The sequence below is a fragment of the Sparus aurata genome, chromosome 5 (genome assembly GCF_900880675.1).
Source record: "Sparus aurata chromosome 5, fSpaAur1.1, whole genome shotgun sequence".
Taxonomy (NCBI): domain Eukaryota; kingdom Metazoa; phylum Chordata; class Actinopteri; order Spariformes; family Sparidae; genus Sparus; species Sparus aurata.
Genome location: NC_044191.1, coordinates 13,903,477 through 13,930,588, shown reverse-complemented (window position 1 = coordinate 13,930,588; position 27,112 = coordinate 13,903,477). Strand labels below are relative to the sequence as shown.

The 27,112-nt window shown below is 42.4% G+C and overlaps 3 protein-coding genes across 7 annotated transcripts; 1 reads left to right on the top strand and 2 right to left on the bottom strand.

Annotated features, from left to right (window-relative positions):
- Positions 1–54: 54 nt before the first annotated feature.
- On the bottom strand, positions 55–19,003 carry cmya5 (cardiomyopathy associated 5). Of its 3 annotated transcripts, XR_003984014.1 has the most exons (16): positions 18,480–19,003; positions 16,955–17,585; positions 13,943–16,828; positions 11,694–11,789; positions 11,021–11,239; positions 10,888–10,910; positions 10,523–10,647; positions 10,288–10,422; positions 9,910–10,056; positions 9,535–9,682; positions 9,172–9,305; positions 8,967–9,084; positions 8,710–8,886; positions 8,271–8,625; positions 6,731–6,863; positions 55–446 (listed from the first exon to the last, which is right to left on the bottom strand). XR_003984014.1 is itself a non-coding variant. In XM_030416183.1 (14 exons), the coding sequence occupies exons 1-14, from the start codon at positions 18,593–18,595 to the stop codon at positions 8,373–8,375; spliced, it is 5,208 nt and encodes a 1,735-aa protein (XP_030272043.1). In that variant the 5' UTR covers positions 18,596–19,003; the 3' UTR covers positions 7,590–8,372. The 3 variants fall into 3 exon arrangements, 2 of the variants coding, with proteins under 2 accessions (XP_030272043.1, XP_030272044.1); XM_030416183.1 differs by lacking the exons at positions 55–446; positions 6,731–6,863 and having other exon boundaries at positions 7,590–8,625; XM_030416184.1 differs by lacking the exons at positions 55–446; positions 6,731–6,863; positions 18,480–19,003 and adding an exon at positions 17,814–17,888 and having other exon boundaries at positions 7,590–8,625.
- Positions 312–5,865, top strand: mtx3 (metaxin 3). Of its 3 annotated transcripts, none has more exons than XM_030416197.1 (9): positions 312–427; positions 1,783–1,852; positions 2,202–2,278; positions 2,393–2,485; positions 2,573–2,755; positions 2,861–2,937; positions 3,413–3,570; positions 3,830–3,918; positions 4,080–5,865. In XM_030416197.1, exons 1-9 carry the CDS (start codon positions 335–337, stop codon positions 4,173–4,175), a joined length of 936 nt encoding a protein of 311 aa, XP_030272057.1. In that variant the 5' UTR covers positions 312–334; the 3' UTR covers positions 4,176–5,865. The 3 variants fall into 3 exon arrangements, with proteins under 3 accessions (XP_030272057.1, XP_030272056.1, XP_030272058.1); XM_030416196.1 differs by having other exon boundaries at positions 3,830–3,965; XM_030416198.1 differs by lacking the exon at positions 3,830–3,918.
- Positions 19,004–19,475: 472 nt separating the features above from the next.
- Positions 19,476–26,037, bottom strand: tent2 (terminal nucleotidyltransferase 2). Its single transcript, XM_030416188.1, has 15 exons — positions 25,971–26,037; positions 25,474–25,636; positions 25,227–25,334; positions 24,352–24,595; positions 24,134–24,248; positions 23,622–23,710; positions 23,453–23,510; positions 23,108–23,174; positions 22,935–23,011; positions 22,628–22,756; positions 22,492–22,535; positions 22,222–22,358; positions 21,348–21,439; positions 21,156–21,235; positions 19,476–21,035 (listed from the first exon to the last, which is right to left on the bottom strand). The coding sequence occupies exons 2-15, from the start codon at positions 25,590–25,592 to the stop codon at positions 20,949–20,951; spliced, it is 1,446 nt and encodes a 481-aa protein (XP_030272048.1). The 5' UTR covers positions 25,593–25,636; positions 25,971–26,037; the 3' UTR covers positions 19,476–20,948.
- Between the last annotated feature and the right edge of the window lie 1,075 nt (positions 26,038–27,112).

Below are 27,112 nucleotides of genomic sequence, written 5' to 3'. Positions count from 1 at the left end.
TTAATTCTTTCACGATCAACTCAACACTAGTGACCAATTTCATGACTCTTAAAGTGATGTAAAGCGTCACCTTAACAAGCTGACAAACATTTAATAAGTTTCAACAAGGAATGAACAATTACAGCTGATTTCAGCTAGAAACTGAATTCTCTCACTCAAAACACATTTACATGAATATTCTCAGCTATATTTCACAGTATTATCCTTTCATGCCAAAGCAGTTGTGCCTAGCAGGTCACCTCAGTGCTTGAGGACTTTTGAATGATGATTTTGATCTTTTCACTTCTGCAGCCTCTGATATGACAGATACCTCGTGACGTCACCGGCTCCTTCCATGAATCAAAACATGGCGGCTGCCATGGAGCTGAGATGCTGGGGAGGAGACTGGGGATTGCCTTCTGTCCACAGCGAGTCTCTGGTAGTTCTGGTAATGTCATCTTCTCCTTCTAATAAAGAAAAATACGGTTACGACACCCAGGCCTGCTTTTAAGACGAAAGGCTTCTTGTGCGGTTTTCTTTGCGGCTGCTCTGTGTATCTCTGGTTAGCTTCCATGCTAACTCACCCGCTGCAGTTTGCCTGTTAGCTGCTCATTTTCAGCTCGGTGTGCAGGATAGAAAGTCATGTTGTCAGTTAATTTTCATGTTGGCTCAGCGGCAACATAACAGCTGTGAGTGCACGGTCTGTCCTTAATGTGACGCTGCTTGTCAGAAGTCACTGTCATGGCTAATAAAAATGTGGTCCTTCAAGGTCAGCTTGTTGAAGCTCCGACGTTCATTTCTCTCTGTATATTGGCCACTCTCTCGCCAGGATGCTAGGGACGGTGGCCGAGGCAGTAATAACCTGTCAGGACATTAACGTCGAGGTGTTTGCTGGCTTTTAATCACGCTGTTGTCTCTCAGTAAGTCGGTGCAGTTACTACTCATGCCACAAGGTGACACTTGGGCTAATGTTGACAATTATGGCACCTAAAAAGCACACAATTTAAGTATGATGTTATAATTATGCATTTTTGTGGGTTTATTGACATCATACCAATATATGTATGAGGTACAATGTGTCAGACTTTGTCAGGAATAGTCCTACATTTAGTTGTATTTTCACTGGTGTCACCTATCAAAAACAGGGATACATAAATAATTTTAGGAAATAGGAATTATGAAACTAGAAAATGTAATCATATTGAGAATAAAAAATAATTGAGCAACAGAAAGCAATCAATTTGCTGTATTGGTAAATCTCAATGCACAATATTATCTTGTTCTAGTTCCTCTAGTGAGGTAATTTTCTGCTTTTCTCTGCTTTATATAATTGTGAACTGAACATATTCGGGTGTGGAATTGTTCATCAGACAAAAGCGATTTATTTCAAAATATAATCAACAAATTATTGTTATTTTTATTTATTTTTTATTTTCTGGTATGTAGTTGTGCTGGTCATTTCTGTAAATGAAGCTGTTAGGTGTAAGTCAGCAGTGTTATCATCGTGTGCACCAAATCTGAGTTTGTGCCAGCCTCCTACTGAGGGTACTTTGATTGCTGCGAGCACTCTGCTTCATTATGTGATTGTTATCATACTAAACCTAGCCTTGATTTAAACATTACAGTGGTGCATTAGAGCCGTAAACAGTTCAGCAAGTGTTTCCCTGGACAAGGTATGCTGTAGTGCTTTCGCATTTGGATCAATAGTTTGAGCTTTATATCTATGACAGACTTTTAAATCATAAATGGACTAACTGTTTTCTTGTACCCTCTTTCCTGATTCAAGTGTGAATTTTCTTTCAGGCATACGCCAAGTTTTCTGGAGCCAAACTCACAGTGTCTCCGATAGACTGGACATGGAAAACTCTAACAGGTGGGCTGCAGCTTCCTATAAAACCGAATTTCATAACGTAGCTGTCTAGACACCACATGGGGATTGCTTGATATACACATGTGGTTGAATTCTATGACTTCTTAAGAATATACAGCACACGTTTGACAAATATGGTTGTATTTTTTTACCACTCTGAGCAACCTTGATACTCTTGAAGATAATGCAACAATACAACTTATACCTAAAATCCACATGACCACTTGACAGCTCTAATCCTCCTAATTGCTGAAAATGTTGTGGATTTGTCTGGTTGTGTTCAAATTTTACTGAATTGTTGTAAATAGCCTTGAATTGTAATATATTCATCTTCCTGTCATTCAATTTGCAGCAACAGTCCCAGAGTTGATCTGTGGAAACTCTGCACTTCAAGAACCTACACAGATACTCAACTTCCTCAGGAAACAGGTACGACTGTATGTGAAGGCTGCTCACTGTCAATCACTTAGTCATTCCGTCCCCAAACTCATTCAGCTGAATAAATAGATTTGCTGTGATGTTTGTAAAACATTTTCTCTTCAGAGGTTTAATGCAGACTATGAGCTGTCAGCCAGACAAGGAGCAGACACCATGGCATACATCGCGCTACTTGAAGAAAAACTGCGACCTGCTCTGGTAACACACTTTCTCTTCTGCTTATTCCTGACAAGAACGTATCTGTGAGGAAGGTTAACATTCAGTGTGATGCTTTGCGTCCCACAGCTGCACACTTTCTGGGTGGATGCAGAAAACTACGCCAATGTGACAAGGCCATGGTTTGCCTCACGCTCGCCATTCCCTCTTAACTTTCTCGTTCCTAGTAGCCATGCAAACACCGCCCTCTCCCGCATCCTTCTAACCAAAGGAGAGGCGCCTCTGCACAGAATCTCTGAGGTGGAGGGAAAGGTAAATATTGATCTGTCTGATTAATCAGTCAAAATGTTGTGTAAACGTGCCTGCGCCATGTAGTTCTTTTTCAAAACAGTGAAGCTTTCTTAATGTCTTCCTCAGATCTACAGTGATGCAAAAGAGTGCCTGAATCTCCTCTCCTACAGACTGGGATCGGCAAACTACTTCTTTGGCAACTCGTGAGTTCTTTAATGGTTTTTGAAGGACCATATCCACATAGGTGAAAATCTATTGGAAAACAAACAGCTGAGAAAGACTGGGACAGAAATGTCATCTGTTTGATTACATTTCTGGTTGCGAGGCTGCGTGCAGGTGTTAGTTTAGTTAGTTAGTTAGTTATTAAATATTCAGTTGTTGTTTTTTATTGTCAACTTTGTGGGTGCAGGAAAATAGTGACGCTAAAGCAGGGAACTAGCACAACACACAATAGGCCAACTTTGATATGCAAATTGGGATTTCTCTGTGTATGTAGTGTATTTCGGAAATCACCCTGTGGAAATCAGACTTAGAAAATGCTTCGCTATGCTCATTTAGACTAAATTATTAATTATTATCAGGATATGTAAACAATATGAGTAACACAATGTTTGCTGTCTCTGTATCGCTTGTCTCTGTGTGTTCCTAAATTTACAAGTACATACATTTGTGTTGTAGGCCGACCAGTCTGGACGCCTTTGTGTTTGGTTTTTTGGCACCACTTTACAAAGCCAGTCTCCCGAGTAGCCCACTGCAGAGCCACCTCAGACAGCTGGATAACATCACAGGCTTCTGTGACAACATCCTCGCAGTCTACTTCAGCTCAGACCACCCTTGTAAGATCACTGCGCACACTGGAATTTCTTACAGTATCAGGGCCTGAGCTTGGGGAAATCTACACAGAATGATCAAGGGGAAGGTTTTTAAGCAAAAAAAAAAGAAACTAACATCATCAGCACTTTCTTTCTTCTCACGTCTTTGATTCACAGCATGCTTACTCTTTGTAACTGCTTTTATTTTAACACTGTTCCTGTTCCACTGACTCTCTGCTATCTCCTTCTTCTCTGGGTTTCCCCTTGCATCTTCTCTCTACAGGTCCTCCCCCACCTGTTCAAGAAACAATGGATGCCAACCTTCAGAAACTAACGCAGCTTGTAAATAAAGAGTCCAACTTGATAGAGAAGGTGCTTCTGCTTTCCTTTTATCTTCTTTGCATGGTTGCATTTGGCAGGTACAGTCTCAGCTGGACTAAACATTACATAAAGTGTCTCTCTCTGAATCGCTGTCAAATAACTTTATGCTTGTGCATGTGTCGTCTGACTAAACTGGACATCCTGTACTGTAGATGGATGACAACCTTCGCAGCAGCCCTCAGCACAAACCCCACAGACCAGACCCCAAACCCAGTCCGGCCAGTGAGAAGAACTCTACCCCTGCCTAACGCCCTGACCTGTCAACCCTGATCCAGCCTTATGAATGGAGAAGAAACAGCCTGTAGATGAAAGGTGCTCAACATACTGAAATCCAAAAATCGTCATCCAGCTGAACTATAACTTGAATGGAAAATAACTAAGGGAAGTATGACCACATAATTATAAAAGAGACGATTTCACTGCGAGATAATGATGATACATTTCAAAGATGTTAGTTTGAAAGTGAAGGGAAAGTGCATGTGTGAGGTTTTCATAAAAGTTCAGTGCATGTACTGTGCCATGGATGGAATGCTGTGAAGAGGTGCTCGATGAGAAAGACGCAGAAAGTTCAAAGGAAAGCCAAAATGAAAAGTCCAGCAGGGAAGAGAAGTGGCACTGTTTGACATTTGAGCGGGCCGCTTGTCCCTTTTTCTTTTAACACTTCTCTTTTTGTTTTCTGTAAAAAAATACTTTTCTGTTCTTAATCACACTACAGTTGACAGACCACAGAAAGCAAGTGTCCTCACCTGCCTCTTGGGGTTATTGAGATAACTGAGTTAAAGATACCTTGGTCACTCAAGTAAAATAGTGTTTGGCCAGAGCACCGATTCGTTTAGGTATTTTGTTTATTTAGTTTATAATTCTGTGCTATATCATGGAGCATCTCACATCCTTTAGCACCCGTCTGAGCACGCGTCCCTTGTGTACAGTATGTACAGTATGTATGCAGTCATGACGACAGAAATAACCAGTTAGTTTTATTGCTTTGCTCTTACCTGCTCTGCTTTGTATAGCTTGTATAGTTGTAAATAGTCTCATGATTAAAAACAATGCAATTTATTTCTGGTTTCCTCTAATAGGGCTGATCAGCTTGTTCATAGTCTTTGCTAGAATCACTGAGGTAATGAAAGGGCCTTTCACACTGTATTAACTTATTCATGCAAAATATGTTGGATTAATGTGTTTGTGTGTTTTCCCAAGGACTACCAGAAACCAGTGTGTCTTCATTATTGTTTCTTTCTAAATATTCCGTGTCACTTGTACCACTTTTTGCCATGGTTTTCCACAACCACTTTTGTACAACATTTATTTTTGTTATGATTTTGTGCTGTGTTGTCATTTGCTGTGCTAAGTCAGTCAACACCTGAAGCCTCATCCATTTAGTGCGTCTCATTAGCTGCCTTTTTTTTTTGTTTTACCGTCTGAATTTCTAAAAGCTGAAATTGGACTGTGAGTGAGTTGCCATGTTTGTTTTTGTTTTGTTTTGTGTTTTTGGTTTTTTTTACTGTCACGTTCCCTTCTATCCTCACAAATCATATATTACTGATCTGTGTCTGTTCCATGTGATTACTTTAATCATTTGTGTCTCAGTCTCAAAGTGTTATTACTTGTAAAGATACTTGGGCTCTTGCAACTTCCAAAAGATGAATTCATGGTTACATTCCCTTTAAAACCACATATGTTTAAGCTAATTCATTCATTAGTGCAATGCGTGCATCTGTGCGCACGTGCGCGTGCTGCCGGTGGATTACAACAGGTTTGTGAGGACCATATGGGTGCAGTGTGCCTTCATGACAGCAAGTGTCTTTGTACGATTGTCAAAATGTTGTCATACGTTATCATAAATGATGTGTCTTTTCTTCTGTTACAGTTGTTCATTCTCTGTGGATTATTGGCAACAACTGTCTTCATATTGAAATACAAATATGATAAACCAAACACGGCCACTGTCTATTTTTTTCAAGGCAAAATATACATATATAACTTTATATAATTTCATTAAATGAAGTTAAACTAAGTTGTATGAATACAGTTTATGTAGTTTGTTGACCTTTAGTTGACTTGAATTAAACCTGAATCCCATTTTATCAGTTGTTTCCACAAGTTCTTGTAATTGATTGATAAAAGTTTTGGGTTGGAGGTGGTGGCATGCACTTATTGTGGCCTCAGAAAAGGTTTGAGAACCGCTGCTGTAAGCCAGTGCAGCATGGCGTGCTATCGGGTGACTTGTTTTTCCAGTAATAATGACAGACGATATAAACTTTCTCCACCTCTCCGAGTATGTGATCGGTTGTTTAGATGTTGGGAGGATAGAAAGCCCTTTGTTTGGTTTTGGCCCTTGACATGGAAAAAAATAGTAATGAAGCTTAAAGGAAATGATGCATACTTGACATCAGATATTGTTAAAGTCATCGCTCACGTGAGGGAGAGACTCCTGCTGAGGCTCCTCTCAGATGGCTATTTAATGGGCGTGTTAAAGGGAAATAAATTGCACATTTGCTTCTGTTGTAAATTTTGGACTAAAATGAACATAATCTTTGCTTCTTTTTATTTGCAAGTTGTTGCCTTCATTTTGTTCTATTTTTACGGGCTAGAACAATACATGTTTGATGAATCATTAGAAATGGTGCCAAAGAGCTGCTGAAGTGTTGAGACGAGAAAACACTTCCCAGTCTGCAGCTAAATTTCCACTGTAACAGAATCAAATCCACCCAAGGTTCAGCTCCAATAAAATTTGTTCCAACCCGGTGTTATCCACCGCAGGACGTCAGAGAAGAGTAGTTCCAGTAAAATGAGCTGTCACCTTTCAGCGAGCTTTCCTTCAGGTTCCAGCTGAGCAGTCCAACAGATCATATGGGGAGCCAGAAGCTGTTCCAATGATGGCGTTTGTGCGTTTGCTGCACACTCCTCTTCTCCCTTCACCTCTCCTCCTCTCTCTGTATCCCCAGAAATGAGTAAAGGTGTCAGAGATGACGGGAAAAGCTATGCGTGCCTGGAATAACAGTAATGTAATCATTGTGAAATGACATGGCCTCTGGAGAACCATGTCTGGCTCCCAAATATACAGTAGCAACTCATAAAAAAGTAATCTGGAAGTCTATGTGCATGATGGATTTTGCACAAGTGTTTAAGATTGGTAGCTCAAATGTCTGATTTAAGGCTGCGGCCATTTGTGAGTGAGGTTTTAACCCATTCAACTCACATTTATGCCCACATTTTATTTGTGCATCAAAGTTCATACACATGTTTAGGTTGATAATACTGTACATTATATTACATTGCAGTAAGTGTAAAGTGGCAATGACAAATACATGCCAATAGGGTTAAAGGTAAACAAAAACGACAGAAAACTTGAACTGATTTATGTTTATCTATTATGTTATCGTAGTGTTTTGGGGTTTTTTTGTTTGTCAAGACTAACTGAATAGTTATAGTTCAGGATGCTTTTTATTTGACACTGCACTGCTGCTCTCGAGTTGTAAAGAGTGGAACCTATCTCAGCTCAGGTGATTTCTTGTAAAAAAAACAGCCAGTTTGTCTGTATCATAGAGGACAGATCATTTCAGCCAGTATTGCACCTAATGGAGTACTGAGGCCCTCTAGTGGTGAATGTATGTTAGAAAGAAAGCTAATGAGCTGAGTCAAAACAAACTATCAGTCCATTTGTGCAAATAGAAAAATACACATGTTCATTCAGCTCGGACGTTAAAATCAGTTTACAGGACAGGAAAAAGGAAAACAATGCATCCCCACTCACTGTGTGTCGCACATAACAAAATATAGAAGTGAACACATCTGTTTAAAAAGTTATTTACACAAATTCACAATATGAAACACAGTTCAAAAGTGCTACAGTATATTTCCATATTTCAGTGACGAAAGGCTTTAACTCTCAGTAATGATACTCAAAATACCTGTCAATGAAGGTCTAACCAAAGAGGAGAAAACTGATAATGAGTCAAATAAAACAGTACAAAACACATCATATGCAGCAAATGTGATGGTCAAATTTAAAAACATGATCCACAACATTTCCCTCCTCCCCTGATGACACAAAACACAAAGACACTCACCTGTGAGAAAAAATCAAGGCACTGAACTTCAATCCATTTGTATTTCACACTTATCATCATTCTCTTCCACTGCCTCAGTTTTCGATATTTACAATTTAATTTATGTTACCAAAATAAATAACTTCTGAATGGAATTCCTGTGCAATCAGAAAAAGAATAGTTTTGTAATGAGGGACGACACTGATGACGTTCAATCTCACTAAAAAGACAAATCTCTCATCGAGGCGTCTTTAGAAGAATGGGAGCCAGTGTGTAACTGCTTTTACTCACGTTGTATTTTATGTCCTTGGTGGTTATCAATAGTCATTTCATCAGTCAAATGGATTTTTGTCCAACAAGAACTGTAAACAGTTTTTGAGGCAGATAGCAGAGCTAGCTGTCCTTGGTAAACTCCGGCGCCTCCAGCACCATGCTGACCTCCAGGCTACCCGGCATGTCCAGTGCCAGAGCAGGGTGGCACGGCTGGGTGAAGCGGTGGCAGAAAGTCCCCAGTAACTGACCACTTTGGGCGTTGTAGAAAGAAAGACGACCAAGCTGGTAATCCAGTAGAGTACCCACTCGCTCAGGCATGTCAATCACAAACACACTGGATTGAACATCTGTGTGGAGCAACTGATACCTGCAGCTGGACAGACAAGGTGAGCAAAGACTTTAGACCAAAATGCTGATGGGAGGTACATTAAATTCGTTGGAAATGCTTTATGCATACCCCGATGGTGTAGGAATACACTGCAAACACCACGACAGGCTGTTCTCCCCCAGGGGGCTGCTTCTGTTGGCTGTGCTGTATGCCACTCCAAGCCTGTAAGCTGCGCTTCTTGACACGATGGTCTCCCAGTAGTGATGTCCTTGTGCCAGCAGCAACTCACCCAGGATGGATGGACACCTAGAGATCACAACAAACTCCGATTCACACGTATTCGTTAAAAGGACTCCAAAGAGTGGAGAGGAGCTGACCGAACTCACTGTCTGTCTTCAGATGGTGTGTTTTCAGATGCGTCCAGAGAGTAGTGCAGGGTGGTCTGGTCCTCTGAAAGCTCCAGAGCAGGGTGAGCTGAGGCTTTCAGCAGGTGGAACCTTGTGCCTGAAAACAGTTACAGGCCAGAGAAAAGAATATTAACGTATTTGTGTAATGTTACACAGACACAGACATTTAAGCGTGTTTTGTTACCTTTGGTGGAAATAAGAGCAGCCTCGCTCTGTTCGCTGGCTCCAGCCTCATTCACAGCTTTGATGTAAAACAGGTAGTTCTCATTGGGCTGCAGGACGACCTTCTGTTCACAGCTTTGGATGCCTGAGATGGACCTACGAGGAATAAACCATGGTTCATCAAAATGTTACACTGTAGACTTTTGACCAGACAGATTTGGGCAAGAACAGTGACTTTGTCTAAACATTTAATGTCAGGGGCATGTACAGGTAACTTTTAGTTCATTTTAAACCAAACTGACTGGCTACATTATATGGTCAGTGTCATAAATTACAAAGTTTAATGACTCTTCCAGTGTGTTTTGTCTATTTATTTCACACCCACCTCAGCCCCTCTCCCTCCAGTTCGTACTGGCGGCAGTACTCCAAGGTGTAGCTCTGTTCTGGGGTCTGTTTTGCGGAGCTCCACCGCAACGTGGCTGAATCCCACATGACAGTGCAGCTCTCTGTATCAATCACTGGTACTGATGGAGCTGCCAGAAAGACAACAAGCGATCAATAAATAGAAATTTATTCTTTCTGGTCACCCAAAAATGTACATACTGCACTTTAACGGAAATGACCATTGAACAGTGACTGTTGAAATCAATCCATTGAATCTCCCTTCACAATAGCAGTAAGAAATTACAATGATGCTTGCAGGTTTCATCAGACAAACTTGTTTTAGTGCTGTGACTTTAGCTCCAGTGTGTGGACTAACCAGTTCTGAAGTCAAGTCTCTCGCTGGGCAGAGAGCAGCCGGTGTAGTTGACAGCCATCACCCACACCTTGTAGGTCTTGTCAGGCTCAAGTTCCTCCAGGACACAATAACTCTCCTTCACCGTGACACGGTACTCCTCTGACACAGCTGTGGACAACAGCAGCCACAACACACGCACTTTTTATACGTGGGCGTTCAGAAACTCAAAAACTCACTTTGAGGAAATGATCTCTTCTGAGCAACTGGTGAATTTAAATTGTCCACTAACTTTCATTTATTTCAAGACGGTACATTGATTTATCGTAAGTACAAGGTGAGTGAAACCCTTAAACACTGTCCCCCATTTTCCAATGTAAAAACCATCCTGAAAGTATTTACCTCCTTGTGGATCCTCCATGCAGTAGACCTGGAAGCAGTCTATGATGTCACCAGGGTTGACTTTCCAGTAAACTGTGACACTGGCGCTGGTGGCTGAGCCTGGCTCCTGAGGCTGCAGCGTAGGCCTCTGAGGCACTGAGACACAGACGAGGAGACATACATGATTCATAACTGCTGCATACATGCACTCAAAATGAGACTTCTTGTATGAAAGATACGTTTATTTTAGACTTACCTGGGATCCCCTTGCGCTGTGCGAGGTGAGAGCTGGAGGTGTTTCCCTTGGCATAGTCCTCGAACACCAGCAGTCCCTTGGGACCCAGCTCCATTGACATGGCTGTGTCCAGAGCTGCACTGAGCCTGACCACACAACCACAGCATTCAGCCTTAGGCCACAACCACATTTCATTTTTTTATCCTGAGTTTAAAATAGAATAGCTGCCCATACAGTTAAGTAATCAGGATAGTCGCATACTACTTTGGTTATAGTTCTGCAGGTCAAGCAGCAAACTTTATTGTTATCACTACCTGGTAAAATGTTAGTACAAACTCAGTATAAAAACACACTAGGTCAGACTCCATTCACTGGAAGCACATTACCTTTCAAGAATGTCCTCAGGTGACTAATGGGAGAACAGATTGAAGAGGGATTCATCAGAAACTTGATATAAACATGAGCATTGGTCAAATATGATACCACTGACCAATAAGCTTTAAGAGCCTCAGGACTCACCCGTGCGTCAGTCTCAGCCTCTCTGGCCGTGGTCTCCAGGCTGGCCTTGGCTGAGTCAATGCTCTCCTGGAAGGACACAATCTGGTCATAAAGCTGCTCCAGTTTGGCCTTCTTCTCCTCTTCCATGCTGACTGACATGTTGTTGTACTGTTCCATCACCAGAGCCATCATCTCTTCATTCTGCACCTGCATGGCTGCCTCCGTCTCCACACACTGGTCCTGGTCGAGAGGAGGGGGGGGAAAACAAGGATGTTATACACACAAACATTTTAGAAATGTGATTTTGTTTTGGTGTGTTTTATATAATTAATTGACCGCGTTATTCATATACTGCTGTAAGTCAAATGATGACGTCCCCCTCTGTTTCTCCTCTTGTCCCTACAGTTGAATGCTTGAGCTTCACTGTAAATGTCATGTAAGTGCAGAATCTGAAACTAGACGGCTATTTTTTATTTATTTTTTATTCATTTTTTTAACATTCATTGCTGAAAGTGTACATTTTCTCTGTCCTAATTGAAAATCTGATTTTAAGAGGTGGGCCTATGAGCATGATTTGTGATATCACAAATCGTTTAGAAGTCAAGTTAATACAAGTGCGGAAGCCAGGGCTTTCTAAAAAGAACTATGGTACTATCGAGTGTTCAATGTGAATCGCACAGTCAGCTTGGTTTACCTCCACAGAGTTGTAGGCCAGTTCAAGCTCAGACACCAGGTCCTCGATGTTCTCTGACCTCCCCTGCAGCTCTGAGATCCAGTCACTCAGCTTCTCCTGATACAAAAAAAACCCCAACAAAACACATGTAGGTGAAATATCTCTAACAATATCCACTCAAACAACAAGACACTGCTTTGTTTGAAAAGATAGATGAATCCATTTAAAAATGTTTCAGTTCAAGCTGGATATTACAAATGTCACTGCTGGAGATATCCAAAATGTGTGTTCATGAAGATGGATGCTCTTTGCTGTTAATATATTATTTAGACTGATAAGACAGGTTAATCTTCAGGTAAAATGGTGCCTTGTGCAGTTTTAAGGGGAATCATCAGGGAAGATATTCCAGGCGGAGGAACGGTGGCAATACCCTGTCAACGCCTGAAAGCCGACAACTCATATTTAACTAGGTCATGCTATCACTCCCTGCTCCTTGTGAGGCTGACCGGCTCCCTCAGAGTCGGTGTGTGTGTGTGTTGTGCATGTGTGATTTGTGTGTAAGGAAGAATGTGTGAGCATGCTTGCACATATCCATGTCTGAAGAGGTGTAGGGGCGCAGTGCACATTCTGGCTCGCAGAGTTGGACCGGAGGCAGTTTTGCTAAGTTGTTTTGGTCGACTTGTCGGGATTGATTTTCCCCTTCTTGGAGTATCTGAATAGACTGCACATCTTAGTGCTGAACTCAGACCTGCATTATAGCTTTGATCTTCGTCTTATTACAGTCCAGCTGTCAGTGTTTCACATGAATATAATTCACACTTGCACAAAACCTGGTTCGAATGTCATTTGGAGAAGACATTTGATCATTCTCCATTTGTTCCAGCTTTCCTTTGATTTAGATGCCAGATACTTTGCTATGATTGTTTATCTAAATCATGGCAAGATAAGCCATTTCTCATGTTGAAGATTTCCTCACAGATTACAGAAAACAAAGGAAAACCTTGATATTGTATTTCCTTTTGAAATACGTGTCTGGTAGCAGAGTGAGGAGCTTTCTCTAATTATTTCAATAAAGTAAGTTTTCCTGTGAACTTGGAGGTTAACTCTCATCAGATGGCAGAAGACAACAAGACGATTTTCTTTTGGATTGCTAGAAGGGGCTATAACATTAATAAAGACTTTAAAAAGCAGCTGGCTGACCCTGTGCTGACCCACAGGGACAGCGAGGGAGAACAGTGCGTGAGTGAACAGATCACATATCAGTCTCCACTTGATGATGTCACAGTGGACCTTTCCACCGATCAAAACAGAGCACTACATCACATCAATTCAATGCGCTTGACCGCAGTGGGAGAGCATGAATGGAAAAGCTACAGCCGACTTATTTATGACCAGTTTATGACATGATGACCCAAACTAATGCCAGGAAAGGGTATGATGATCATAACTGTGTGTTGTAATAATGCTGGTAAAGTGAACGATGATGAGCTGCTATTTGATTACATCATGCTGTGTCGCTTCAGCAGCAGTCTGCTAAAAAGATCAGGAGACACTGCGTCCATTCTCCATTTGTTCCAGCTTTCCTTTGATTTAGATGCCAGATAATTTACTGTGATTGTTTATCTAAAACATGGCAAAATAAATCATTTCTCGTGTAGAAGATTTCCTCACAGATTACAGAAAAAAAAGAATACATTGATATTGTATCTCCTGTTGAAATACGTATCTGGTAGCAGAGTGAGGAGCTTTCTCTAATTAATGTGTCTGAGGCCGAACAGAACAAAAAGAAACAAACCTTTGATCTGACAATGAATTATTTAACATTTTGGGAAAATATGCATATTTGCTCCAAGAAAGACAGAAATTAATTGTTATTTATTAACGAATAATCATTGCTGATTATCCATTAATAATCAATTTGAGTAGGTGGCTCTTTAAATCTACTTTCAACATTTTGCTACACCCTATGTTCCATATTTAGTCATCATTTTACTAAAGTCTGTATTATAATTTTGTATTAATTTCCACATAATTTATTAATGAGAAATGGTGACTGCTGCACATTTACTTACTTCACAGCCAGTGAAGCAAAACAATAAGGAAAGTTGAGAGTTATAAATTCATTATAATTAAGTTTTGCAGTTAAGCTACTGTACTAGCCAAGGTAAACAATTAAATCAGGTGAGCTATTAAGCAGCTCTGACACCCCTCATCATCTAGTCAGAACAAATGTTAATGGAAATATAAAAGCATGTTTGTAATCACATTACCTTGATCTCCTCATACACTTTGTCCACAGCGGTCACCTCGTGGCTGCGATGCTCTCCGGACGCACAGTCGTCCTCTGACAGCAGACAGCTGCAGGTGAGACAGAACCAGTCCATCCCCTCCAGCTCAGCAGCCAGTCGGGCCTGACCCTCCTCCTCTGCATCAATTATTTCATAGTCAGCCTCAATGGGCACTTCTTCTGGGGACACATCAAAGACTTTCTCCTCCTCCTCCTCCTCCTCCCTCTCCATCTTCTCTTCCTCCTCCTGACCAGACTCATGCTTCAGTTCCTCTGCATCTCTCTGTGTTTCAGGTTTCGGAATCTCTTTTGCATCCTGCTCAGTTATCATCTCATAATCAAACTCCTCAACAGTCACCTCCGGAGCCTCTGCAGCTGCTTCATCTCGCTCCATCCCCTGCCCTACATCCTCTCTGTGAAGTTCAATCTCTGGACTTTCATCCTCTTTAACAATAGTGGTAACTGGGGCTTCTTCCACCTCGTGCATTTCTGCCTTTTGTTCTATATCGGCTGCCTCTGACTGCACATCCTCTCTGTGCAGCGTGGACAAATCCTCACGGGGAGTAAAGCTCCTCAGAGGGGAAAAGATGTCCTCGTCTTTTTCAAAGTCCGACTCCGTTTTCCGCTCCTCCTCCACAGGTGCAGGCGGAGGGTACCTATCGTCTAACTCATTTATAGGTAGTGCTTCTTCCTTTAGAACAAACTGTGGTTTTACTTCTATGTGAGGCTCCGGCATTGATTCTTCATTTGGTGCCTGAGGAGTCTCTGGGCATACTGAGGTTGTTTCCGGTGCTACGATACACTCTGGCTCAAAGAGAGCTGCTGTTTCACTTGTGGGCTTCTCCAACCCTGTACTGATCTCTATGTCCATCTCCACAGCTTGTCCTTTGGGTACAAGAAGGATTAACTCATCACCCACATTCGCTGCCTCCTGAAGAGCAGCGCCAGTGTCCTCTGTGGGTGATGGATCTTCGGCTTCAGGCATCAGATTTGTTTTATCCGGTTCACTCTCAGTTACTGAATCCTCTTGTTGATTCTGCTGAAGAATCTCATGTCGTTCTACTTCTGGCATCACAGGTTCTGCTACCTCACTCGAAATCTCAGTTTTAGCCTCTGACACCTGATCAGCCTCAGGGAGAAGCTCTGCCACTTGGCTCTCCTCTGTTAGAGCTTCGTCTTTTGCTTCAGGAGCTGCTGATTGAATGTATGTTGTCTCAACACCTGCTCCCTCCTGAAGATCAATCTGAACTTGAGTTTGGATCTCTTTTTCATCCACCGCCTTTTCGGTTACCTCCACTACTGCGTGTACTGCAGCGTCGCAGTCAGTGATGACCTCGACGGGTGCAACATCTTCAGGAGCGACTTCTGCTGCTTCTTTTGACGTTTCAGCTGATGTCTCTAGTTGTTCAGAGGTGAGCTGTTCCTCTTCTGCAGTCTCTGGCTCTTTCACTTCAGCTGAGGCCTCTGCTGTGACCTCAGTTACTACTTTCTCATCAGCAGCCACCATCTTAGTGTCAGTGGCTGCCTCCTCGGGCGCACTCTTCTCTGTGGTTTCTGGTGGCATTTCAGATTTAGTGATGATCTGAGGTTCCTCTTTGCTTACAGGTGCTATCACAGCTGTCTCCTCAATCTCAATCTCTGTTTTTTCTACCACTTCTTGTGTCTGACATAGCTGCTCAGTTTCAATAATGATAGCTGGCACGTTTATCTGATGCTCCTCACTCTCCTCTGCTTTCTGTTCTTTACTGTCCATCAGTTCGGTTTTAGGAGGCGGTTCATCAGCACTGCTCTGAGGAGGCTCAGTCTGCTCTCTTTTTACCTCATGTTTCACTTCCTTATCCTGCATCGGATCCTCTCTCTCTTTAGACTCCTGAATTGAAACTTGAATTGAGGCTTCTCTGACAGTGGACTCTTCAGGCTCCACAGAGAGTTGTGCTTCCTCCTTCTCTGTTTCTGTCACTGCTTCTTTTTTCTCTTCAAATGTTGCTGGTTCTAAATCTTCAGTCCTATCTCCAACACTGATCTCCTGCGTCTGTGGTTCCTCTGTCTTTGTCTTGTCCTTGTCTTCTTCTTTGACCACTCTTGTTAGACATCCTGTCATTTCAAACTTACTCTGTGACCACATCATTCTGCCCCCCCTACTATCCTCCACTGGCTCCGGTTGAACCTCCACTGTAGGAATTTCATCCTTCAAAGTAAACTTCTCCAGGTATCCATCCGCCTCCTCTGAGTCTGACAAACGTCTCTTATAACGCCTCTCAGATGCCACACTCTCTGCCTCAGAGCATTCCCCGTCGCTCTTCCTCCTCTCGCCAACAGCGTCCTCATAAAGGTCTGAGTACATGAAGGACATGGCGGTGGGCTCCTCCAGCAAAATGGGATCAATGATCTTAGGGGGACCAGAGGAGATAAAGATGGGCGTAAGGGTGGTCTCTTCACTCCCAAACAACACTGAACCACTCTCCTTCCCAGATCTCTGGCTCTCTCGTCTTGTTCTCATCCTTGCTCCATCGTCTGCCTCATCATCCTCTCTCTGCTGCATTGCACCAGCAGAAGCTCCTTCGCCGTAGAAGACCTCATCCAGGTGCTCTCCAGCTATCTCCACATCTGTAACAAAGACAAAGGAGTCCTCTGATACAGAGGGGCTGTCTTTGGCTGTCTCCTTAACAGGCTTTTGCTCCTCTACTTGGGGCTCTGCTGCAGGCCGTTCTGTCTCCTCCTGCAGCTCTGGAGCTTGTTCCCCAGGAACGACCACATCAACCAGGGTAAACTTCTCAAAGTAGTCTATGTCGCCGGTGGTCTCTTTCTGAGTGGGTGTGCGTCTGAGTTCAGTGTCAGCTGACAGCTGAGTAGAGTCCTGCTCCGAGGCCTGTGGAATGATCACAAACAGTAAGTCAATCTAGAGAGGATAATTCAGTGTTTAAAACCACATTTGACTAGACAAATTAATACATACAATTCTCTTAAATGGCAGAAAAAATCAATAATTTGATACCTCTTGATGATCCAGTATTTCCCCTTCCTCTGGCAGGACATGATTCTGTTGACTTTTTCGGGACTTGATCTTTGGAGTTTGGTCCAAATAGGACAAATTGTCCGGCAGGTCTGTGCTCTCCTCCTCATCCACAGTCGGAAGTTTGGAGGGGACTCTGATGTTGAGAATCTCATAACCTTCTGAAATCAAACTAAACAGCTGCTGATCTTTATTTTTGATATCCTCTAAGTCCGGCTCTGTTTCAGCTGTCTCCCGTTTGACATTGGGAATCGAAACCTCTGCCATCTCAGGTCTCTCCACTCCCAGAGCTGAAGCCGATCTTGAACTACCAGGTCGGCTAAACCTGTCCCCCAGCCTGCTGCTCCGTCCTCCAGACCTCGTCCTCCTGCGGATTATTTTCTCCTCATCAAAGACGATGGTGATCTTTCCTGCGGCTCCAGATCCCTCCATGCTGTAGGCTTCAGAGATGGAACTGGTCTCAGAGGCCCAAGGTGTAGAGCAGCGGCTAGAGGCCGTCTCCCAAACAATACCACTGTCCTCGCTCTGAACAGTTACCATGGAGAACGCCGGATCCACCATCAGGCACTGGAGTTTAGGCTTCACAGATGGGTCCTGCACAACCTCTCGCAGACTGGAGAAGAGTGGAATGGACAGAGTTAGGGGAAGGAGAGCAGGCTGTGAAGGGCATGATTAGACACTGACTGCAAGAGGAGATCCCTTTGGCACAGATCATGGAAATGCAAGCAGAAAACAAACCAATGAATCAAATAAAAAACCTATCTGAGCTGGATGTGCCGCACTCACACTTTGCACCTGGGGCAAGATAGCAAATCTAAGATGAAAACACGATAACACCCACTGATCTGTTCTCAAGATGATTTCTTGAGGGGCGTAGATCTCCGGCATTAGAGGGGCGTCCGGTGCCAAGCTGCCAGTGTGAGTGATGAGTTGAAAAAAATAATGATGATATTCTCCTGAGCTGTCCCTACGAATACAGCTGGCCTAATGCAGGGTTGCAGCAACGTGACGCCCCAGAGCGTCATTCATGTAATATTAGAGAAGAGATGCCTAGCCTTCCCGGATACATTCAACATATCAGTGTCCTCTACTATTTATGACATGGCCAGGGTAGGTAGAGCGCCCAGTATGGAACATGATAAATGACATGCAATATATGTGATGGTGAATTATTTCAAATATCAGAAGAGCGCTTCCTACAGTCCCACACTGGCAAATCCTTGTATGAGTCGAAGAGCAGATGATCATTTGATATATGCAATGAAGGTAATGCGATGCTTCTTTGCGTCACTTGTCAAGTCACACTCTCCAGACAGATTTGAGACACAACCTCTTTTCTGTCTTTAAAGATAAATGAATGTGGGCTAAGAAGCCCAGAAATGGTTGGTTTCCTACAGAAACAGAACTCAATACATTTAATTGTAAGATCTTCCAGCAGACAAGACACCAAACACAAAGTGAGAAAAGGTTAGGTTATTCGGCTTGTAAGATCCAATGAGTAGAGCACCTGTTTTGCAGTTCCTCCACCTCGTCTTCGTCGTCCTGGCTGATGGTTTCTGAAGCGTCACACTGAAACTCCTGAAGATCTGTCATCTCCGAGTCCAGACTCTCACACTCTTCCATCGTGGTAATATCTCCCCTCTCTTTTCTCTGCACGTCCCCACTGTTATTTCTTTTTTGTTTATTTTAAGTCCTCTTGATGTTTTCAGCCACTGTGATTTCGAAGAGTTGGTCTGCCTGTTGGTGTCATTCTAAGTTGGGAGATGTCCATCTGACTCAGCGGTGGGACAGAAATAGACGGAGTGGGGGAACGAAGAGAGGGGAGTGGAGGAAGAGAGGGGCAAAGCGGTGAGAGAGGGTAAGTCACACTGAGTCTTGGTTTAAGCACACCAACAACAAACTCTAGAAAGATGTTAGATTGTGAACTTATCATAAAAAGATTCTTATAGATTGGGGAAAAAAACACCACTGCCTGCGTCTGTGCCAGCGGCTAACAGCTGAATGGGCCGGTGTGGCTTTAAGATCAAAATCCCCTCTGCTGAGTTAAATATAGGCCATGTGCTGAAACCGTACCCCCCACCCACACTACCCCCGGTCGCCCCGCTGCATGTGGCAACGCTAAACAGAGCCACACACGCACATCTTGCAAGGTAACCACCCCATAGCCGTACTGGCACTATGCAGAGGTCATAAAACTAGGCGTAATAAGGCGTCAAACCACAGAAGAAAAAACAGTCAACACACAACACAAAAGACGCAGACACCCAGGAGTCAACTCCGTCTTTGTAATCAAGTCCTATGAATCACAAGAACCTATAAGGTACTCAATGACGTGAGAGCTCCAGATGACAGCTGGTAAACTGCAAGAAACAAAACGACACTGTAGTTCAAATGTCAGATCTATGGGCTAGTGTGTGTGCTTATGGTAAATATCTGCTCCAGATGAGATCGGTTCCTGTGGATAAAATCTCCAGCTTTGACTGCAAGGTGATCAAACATAATATTGTGTGATGCATTAGCAAGTGTTTATTGTTGAGTCCTGTTTACATCCCATACACCAGAATGGACATTTGCAGCATTTTGCACAAGAAATTAACTCAGAAGCATAAAATTAAAAATGCCACCGAACCTCACTTTGTCAAAATAACCAACACTACTGAACATGAACGCCAGCTGAAAGTCAGTGTACAATTTAATAGGACTTTGGCACTTCTATTGGAAATAGCTAAGAATTCAGTGGGCTTAACACTGAGCAAAAAATATAAAGTAAACAGTCATATATCTTGAGAGATTTAATTTTTTTCAAATAAATGTTTAAAAGTCAGTAATGTACAAAATCTACAAAAAGATGTGAGGAAAAATATAACAGAAAGAGAAAAGAAAAAACACAGTCACACTCAATTGTATAACTCAAATAACTTATGTATTAAGCGAACCAAGAATGAGTGAATACCACGTCAGTAAACACTGAACTAAAATGAAACAATGTGGGCCTGACACCAGTCTGGGAAAAATACACATCAGGAACAATGACAAACAAGCAGGAATATCCAGCCCAGATTCACTTATATAATGACGCCAACTTGAACATCGCTTAACAAACTCAGTTTTTCCGAGGAGCTCATAAATGTAAAGATGTTGATGATGGAAGAGCAGAGGGCCTTTAATGCAACTGTAGAAAAAAAGTCTATGTTGTTCAAATCCACAAAGCTTTACTTGACCTACAAAAATAGAAAAAAAGGCTTTTATGTTACAAGTTGGTCCAGATGGGCTCAAGACAATATACTATTGATACTGTACACACGTGTGGCAGAAACAAATCGTTGGCATCTTTAAAACTAACTTTGTGCAGTATGGCTCTAGCAATACGGATATAACAAGAACTGAGAGGCAAGGGGAAAAACTTTTTTGCGACCAGTAAATAAACAGTCAAACATAAATACAATTGCTTCATTTTAAGCTAGTTTCAGATATCAGCAGGCTGCAGGTATCACTTTGTCTTTTCATATGTTGTCAAGTATAGTTAAACTTCTTTCAAGAAACTATATGTGCATTGCGATAGAGGGTTTTGTAGCAGCAATCATCTTCTAATAAAACACTGACTGTTATTATGCCTCAATGCAGCATCCCTCTGTCACCAGTTTAAGTGACTGGATTATCATTTCAGAGCCCTCTCATGTAACCACACAAATAACTGTTTTAACCGGTGGTTACAGTAATTACAAAAGATTGGCAAACTCCGCAAAGCATTTGAAAGTGAGTTCAGGATTTTCAAAACATACTGCCACAGGACATACAATCCAGTTTGTGGCCTAGTCAGCTGGAGCATTCAGAGTCCTATTGTCGCCCTTGCTGTGAGGTGCAGAGGCAGCAGGACTCTTCTCTCAGCACATCCCAAAGGTCTCTCTTTGTTTCTGGGGACAGGCCTGTCTTGAGGTAGAAGACTCCCGTCAGCTCGTCTTATTAGAGGAATCCCTCATCTCCTGGATGACTCCTTATTAATGATGGTTCTGACTGGGAGGATGGAGTTCAGGTCTTTCCTTTGTTGTAGTATCCGACTTGACTGCACAGAAATAGAGAGACGAGAAGCAGGGGGATTATGAATAACTCATAGCTGGCCCACAGCAACTTGGAGAAAGAAAGAAAATATGAAGGGAGCATAGTTATCAGGACTGGCATGTACCTCAACAAACTGAGCTTTAATGGCCTCAAACTTGATCTTCTCGTGGACTGCCCTGGCAACGTTATTCCTTTCAAATGGCTCTGAAACACAAGGAACTGGTGTCACTCACTGAACATGTAGCCTTGCTGGGCTACGTGCCATTTCTTACATTGACACTCTGGTTGTAAATGGTGGCATATCTAAAATGTTTACCTTCCACACAAATAAATTTGTTTCTCCACTCTTGAGAATTGCTCTTGGGCAGAGCTCTGGCCTCTCGAATAGAGATCACCTGCTTATCCCATCTGCAAGACACAGAAAAGAAAAGTAACATAGTCATTTAGTGCTAATTAGACTAAAAATACACACAATGACGAAGGTCCTCAAGGATGAAACCTGTGGCTAACCAACTACAATATGCAACCTTTCCTGTCAACAAACAAAGGTGATGTTTATTCAGATCATGCACCTTCCAGTTGGTTTTACTGAAATTCAGTGCAGTATAAATCAAAACATGCTTGGGAAAGATAATGTGAACATGGAACATTCTTATTTTTACCAAAGATACAACAGTAGCAGCTGATAATGTGAGAAGCAACAACAGTTCTGCAAACTCATTCTTATTGGACAATTAAAATGTATCAAAGACTTGAGAGTCGACATAATACATTTCACATTCTTGTCTGTTATTCAGCCTCTGAAGTCTTGGAGCTTGGAGGTGAATGTAAGGTCAACATGGGACCTGTTTGAGTATTTGATCATGTAAAATGGGGAGTTTTAGTTCAACCTTATGACTGTGCCGCAGCAAGGTAACCCACATACTGCAAACACAGGGATAAAGGTATTTCGTGTTGGTGCTGTGTAAGGCCAAAGGTCCCACCTGCTCCTGTCCTTCACCCAGAAACATGAAACCAGAGAAAAGGATGCAGGGTAGAGGGAGAAGAGGTGAGACAGGGGACTGGAGAGGGAGAAGAAGTTGGCTAGAGGAGCAGGAGATGAGGAATGGGAGCAAGAAAATGAGCAGGCAAAAGAAGCATGGGTGCATCTGAAACATTAGACTCAGTAATATGATGTTGTTGGGAGATACCTGAAGTAAGTGGCATAGTATTTGAGAAAGCCCAGAAGCAGCTCTCCCAGAGAGGACTGGTTTCTTGAGAAGTAGGAGGGGATGTGTTTGGGTCCTTCTGGCACTATGTCAATGTCCATTAATGGATTGAAACACTCCTGAAATTAAGGCAGATGACAAAAGGACTTGGAAAGGAAGACTTGAAACTGGACATTCACCTCTTGTGATTAACCTGAATGAGAAGGTAAAGACAAACAGCTAACTGATGCAAGAAACAATGGAGACACTTACTGGGTAGTCCCTCTGTAGGGAGGGAAGGACCGGTTCCTTAAGAGCTGTAAAGAAACCAAACATATAAGATGAAATTCACAAGAAGTCATACGTACAAATGAGAATTACTTGTTTATCTGTACTTCACTGAACTCACTTTGGAGGTAGTGCAGCACCATCAGCACCAACGTGTAGCTGCTTAACGTTCCTTTGCTTGCATCATTGATTTGGTTGTGCCGTGCCCACTTCTTGACAACAAGGATCATGGGTCTTATCCTGAGATCAGCTGAGAGAGGCCACACAAACACAACAGGTCGACACGGTTTTGTATTCCTTCCTAATAGTTGCACTGGTTGAGGTTGCAATAACATGCAACGTGATTAGTCCGGTGACTTAAAATTACACAGAGGAACTGTAAAAAGAGGCTGCCATAGAGATCAATGTATTGTGACCATCTCACCCACCATAGGCATAACTCCTCAGGAGGAATGTGTTTCTGATGCCCACTGTGTTGTTGACATTCAGATCAAACTCCAAATCACTGTAGAGGATAGCAGTAGGAAAACAGTTATATTAACACTTCTTTCTGACTTGATGAGATAGTAAAAACAGGCTTCAACGACTGCTTTGCTCCCACCTGCCTTTCTCTCTGAACCTGAGGATCGGCACTTTGGCTCTGATCAGCTGTGTCCTCTCTATGTATGCTATGGATCAAAACAAACATCATGAGATTTATGGTAGTTTTAGTTTCTGTAAAGCTGAAACTCTTCGTCCAGCGAGTAAATAGCTCCACCTAGTGAGGTCTGTGGAGAACTTAAATATGGGAGGGGGGAAACTAAGGTAAAACTTGTTGGTTATACACAGCAAAGCTGAGTTAGAAGTATAAGTTAGAGAGTATTAAGTAAGAGTTTTCCCAACTAGGAGGACAATCAATTATTATAAAATGATGTGATATTCAAAAATGTGTTTTATCATTACTCACACAGTGTTTTGAACAGCCTTTGGAGCACAGAGAGTACATGAATAGGATCCTGTCTTTTCTGAAACACAACAACATTCAAATAGAAGTGTATGATTATACACACACACACACACACACACACACACATACATTTTAGATGACATTCACAGAGATAATCAGAGATACTCACATTTCCCTTGAGGACCAGACATAGATCTGCATCACTGCTCCGACAGCCCAACCCATTCATTGAAGATCCAGTCAAGTATAGTCGTCCCACTGCCAAAAAATAAATAAAAATCACAGCAGAAAGTCAACGCAGAGTGTGACTGTGTATTTCATATAAGAGTTCGTACCACTTACATTGAATACATTTCAAGCACTTTCAAGGAACCAAAACCAAAACTTTCTACACTCACAATGCCTTTGTCATCTGTTACGAAGTCGTCATTAATAAATTATAATTTCAATATCAGGAGACAAACGAATATGTGACAGGACAGGATGGTTTCATTTCAAATATGAATATAGTTTTGTTGACACGACCGATTGTGTCCATGAAACACTGAATTGTCAAAATCATTATTTCAAAATCAAACATTTGTAAGGAGTGTATTCAAATTCAAGTATATTCCTAACCTTTAAAACACAGTGGCTTAAATTAAGCATTTCACGTTTTTGCACAAACCCTGTCATGCACACCTGCATAGACACGCTGTATGTCCTGCTGCAGCTGAGTTCGGCACATCTCCTTCCGGGCCAAATCGGAAGATTGCTGCTGGCAGGCCTCAAACAGGTCCACCATCTGACCACTCAACTGAGGGCACAAACACACTGACTAAATCAAGCACATCTGCATGCACACTAGTCAGACTTGATGTATGTCAGCTACAGGTTACAGACATCTGAATATACAGTACCTTGTCCTTAGCATAGGTCCGCAGGCTGCTTGAGCTTTCTGGGACAGCAGGCACCTGAGGGTGGGGGCTCGAGTGTGAGCTCGGATAAGAGCGATCAAAACTTGATCTTGATGATCCCGCCACCGCATCGCCAGGACGATGAGGGCGAGGGGCCTGAATTACAGGGGAGCCAATTATTGGGTGAGGAGAGGAGTCTAGGCGCTGGCGCTTCACAACATGGGGACTGTATTCATCATTCTGCCTCCTAAAAGACACAAAACCAAAGGAAACAGGTGAAAAGATATCTTGTAGTTACCTGTACACAGTCTGTTCTCATTAATATGAAAAGTGTGCAGGAAGGTGAGGCCCTTTAAAGCCAGCTGTGGGCACAAATTAAACATTCCTTTACATTCACAAATGTCTCCCACAATACTTGAACCGGGAAACAGACTCTGCACAAGAGTGGTGACACATTGAATTAGCTTAATGATCTTATAATAGCAAGCATAGTTACTATACTTTAAAGAGAAAACAGACCAATGTCATAAAGAGAGTGCTTAAGGTGTTTCCAAGATACCCCGTCCACTCTTTTGACAACACATTCCAGTCTGGTACGAGCAAATATTCAGAGACAGCGACACTCCAAGGTTTTCTAAATCTGCAAAAGGTCACATTGCCCTATAACAGATGATTACTAGTGACCCTGCATATATGTACAAAAAAGTATTTATACATTACATTATTAACTCAGAATGTTGAGCAGGTTTCATGCATTTCCATTCAAAATCTCCCATGATGTATTACAGGAAAATGTTCATGAAACAAAGGTGAGCTTTAGGATAAAGAAGAATGACACAGACATTATTCAGTCATGAATAAATGGTAAAATGACGTACTTGCGCCCATTGGTCATAGTTGGTGTGCGAGGAGGAAGGACTGGAGAAGGAAATGGTGAGGGCTTCCATTCATATGCAGGCAATCTCTCTAGTCCAGGAGCATAGAAGCTACCAAACAGACATGCAACAGATAACAACACAGGCCATGAAAGCGCTCATCAAATAACCATTTTGTAAATTTATTATCATTTTCTGATGTTTCTGATGTCTAGCTGCAAAACATCGCAGTTGATCTCTCCTGCCTCACCTGTTGACAGCAGCCATGCTTTGGTGGTTGTAATCGTAGTACGGGGGCGCGGGGGATGGCGGGTACAGGCCGTTACTGTAGGGTGACCGCCCCCTCGGTGCAGCACTGCGGGGGTACATGTTGGGGTTCCTCACAGAGCTCCAGCTTTAACTCCGCTGATTTACTGAAATAAAAAAATAACAACAGGGCGTCCATAGAAATGTCAGCAAATCTAAGACTATCAATTACCGAGCTTATCACCCAACAGTAAGTGGTAATGCCACAAACAGTTACCGAGGAAACCGAAACTTATCGTTGGTTTGGCAACAAAGCTGGCTAACTTAAGTTAGCTCAGATCCCGTTGGTGCTAGCGCGGAGCTAGCTGGCTTACTTGTTCATTTAAATATCAGTAACGATTTTATGACAAAAGTAAATCGGTTTCTCTATAGATTCCTGTGAAATGTTCGCCTAAGCGAATTGTTCGAAGGGCTCATTCAAAAAGCGAACTCTACACTTACCAAATTGCATGTCACTTGTAAACACACGGCGCTAGTTTCCTGAGTACATACTTCCGCATTGACGCCATGACGTAACGGAACTCAATTTAAAGGGGACGTGGCCATCCTCGTTAAAGGGGAAATCCACCCAAAAGGTTTGTCTTCACTCTACAGTATCAATCATATTGGACAGTGAAATTAAGGTTGAAAAAGCCAGATCATCAACACTTGAAGTCATGATGTCTGTGACTGCGTGACTGCTCTTTAACATTTAGTTTGAGATGATGTATATCCAAATGAGATTAATTTGAATTTAGAGGCTTGAGCTGTGAATCAGATAAGCCCGCTTACCAAATATTTCACTATGGCGGCTGTCACGTGGTCTATTATCTATTGTCTATGGAGCAGCTTCATGATGTATCTTTAGATGACATCTTCAGTACAGTCAGTCTGTCTCTCCTGTCATTCTCCTGAATTGTTCATATTCACCTGAAACTGTTCTAAATATATTGTAAACATAACATGCGTGCATCCTCTTTTTGAGTAGCTCTCCCTTCAGTGGTCCACTTTTGTGGATCAACGATTAAACAGGATTTGTGAGAAAATGCAAGGACTGACAGCAAATCCTTTAAAATAGGTATTGTTCAACTAAAACACACCCCTACAAAAGAATCTGAAGAATAGAAAAAGAATCAGATAAGACAGAAAGACAATTCATGACAATAAGGTTGCATAGTGCAGTCATTTTAAATCTATTCGTGTTGTCTCATGTATGACTGCTGCCAACTGATTTATTGACAGATAGCACAAATAACTCATGGAGCACTAGGCGGGCTACTTATTTGGTTGTATATGACTAGATTCTGTTATATCTAAGAAAGCAGCGACCCGTCAACCAGACATATTGATACAACACCTTTTATTGCTGTGAGTAGATCCAGAACACAGAGGGAGAGACATGTCATATTAAGGCGTTGGGATATTTGCGCATTGAGTGTGTAGGCCACTTCCACCAAACTTCTTTTAGAACAGCAAAGCATCAAATGGCATCAGTCCCTTGAGCATCGAGTGACGTCACTGCGGAGGACGGGGTTGTGACGTCGGCAGCTCGATGCTGACAGCGATCTGAGTGGGAGGAGAGCGGATGCATCAGCCAGATGTGG

Coding starts and splice junctions, on each gene's coding strand:
- mtx3 (XM_030416196.1), top strand. CDS start 335: ATGAATCAAAACATGGCGGCTGCCATGGAGCTGAGATGCTGGGGAGGA. Junction 428..1,782: donor GCGAGTCTCTGGTAGTTCTG/GTAATGTCATCT, acceptor ATTTTCTTTCAG/GCATACGCCAAGTTTTCTGG. Junction 2,756..2,860: donor TCTCTGAGGTGGAGGGAAAG/GTAAATATTGAT, acceptor TGTCTTCCTCAG/ATCTACAGTGATGCAAAAGA.
- cmya5 (XM_030416183.1), bottom strand. CDS start 18,595: ATGGAAGAGTGTGAGAGTCTGGACTCGGAGATGACAGATCTTCAGGAG. Junction 11,790..13,942: donor AAGTGTATGAGGAGATCAAG/GTAATGTGATTA, acceptor TTTTTGTATCAG/GAGAAGCTGAGTGACTGGAT. Junction 11,240..11,693: donor TGGCCTACAACTCTGTGGAG/GTAAACCAAGCT, acceptor CCTCTCGACCAG/GACCAGTGTGTGGAGACGGA.
- tent2 (XM_030416188.1), bottom strand. CDS start 25,592: ATGTACCCCCGCAGTGCTGCACCGAGGGGGCGGTCACCCTACAGTAAC. Junction 23,511..23,621: donor GTCTGGTCCTCAAGGGAAAT/GTGAGTATCTCT, acceptor GTTGTGTTTCAG/AAAAGACAGGATCCTATTCA. Junction 22,536..22,627: donor GGTGCTGCACTACCTCCAAA/GTGAGTTCAGTG, acceptor GTTTCTTTACAG/CTCTTAAGGAACCGGTCCTT.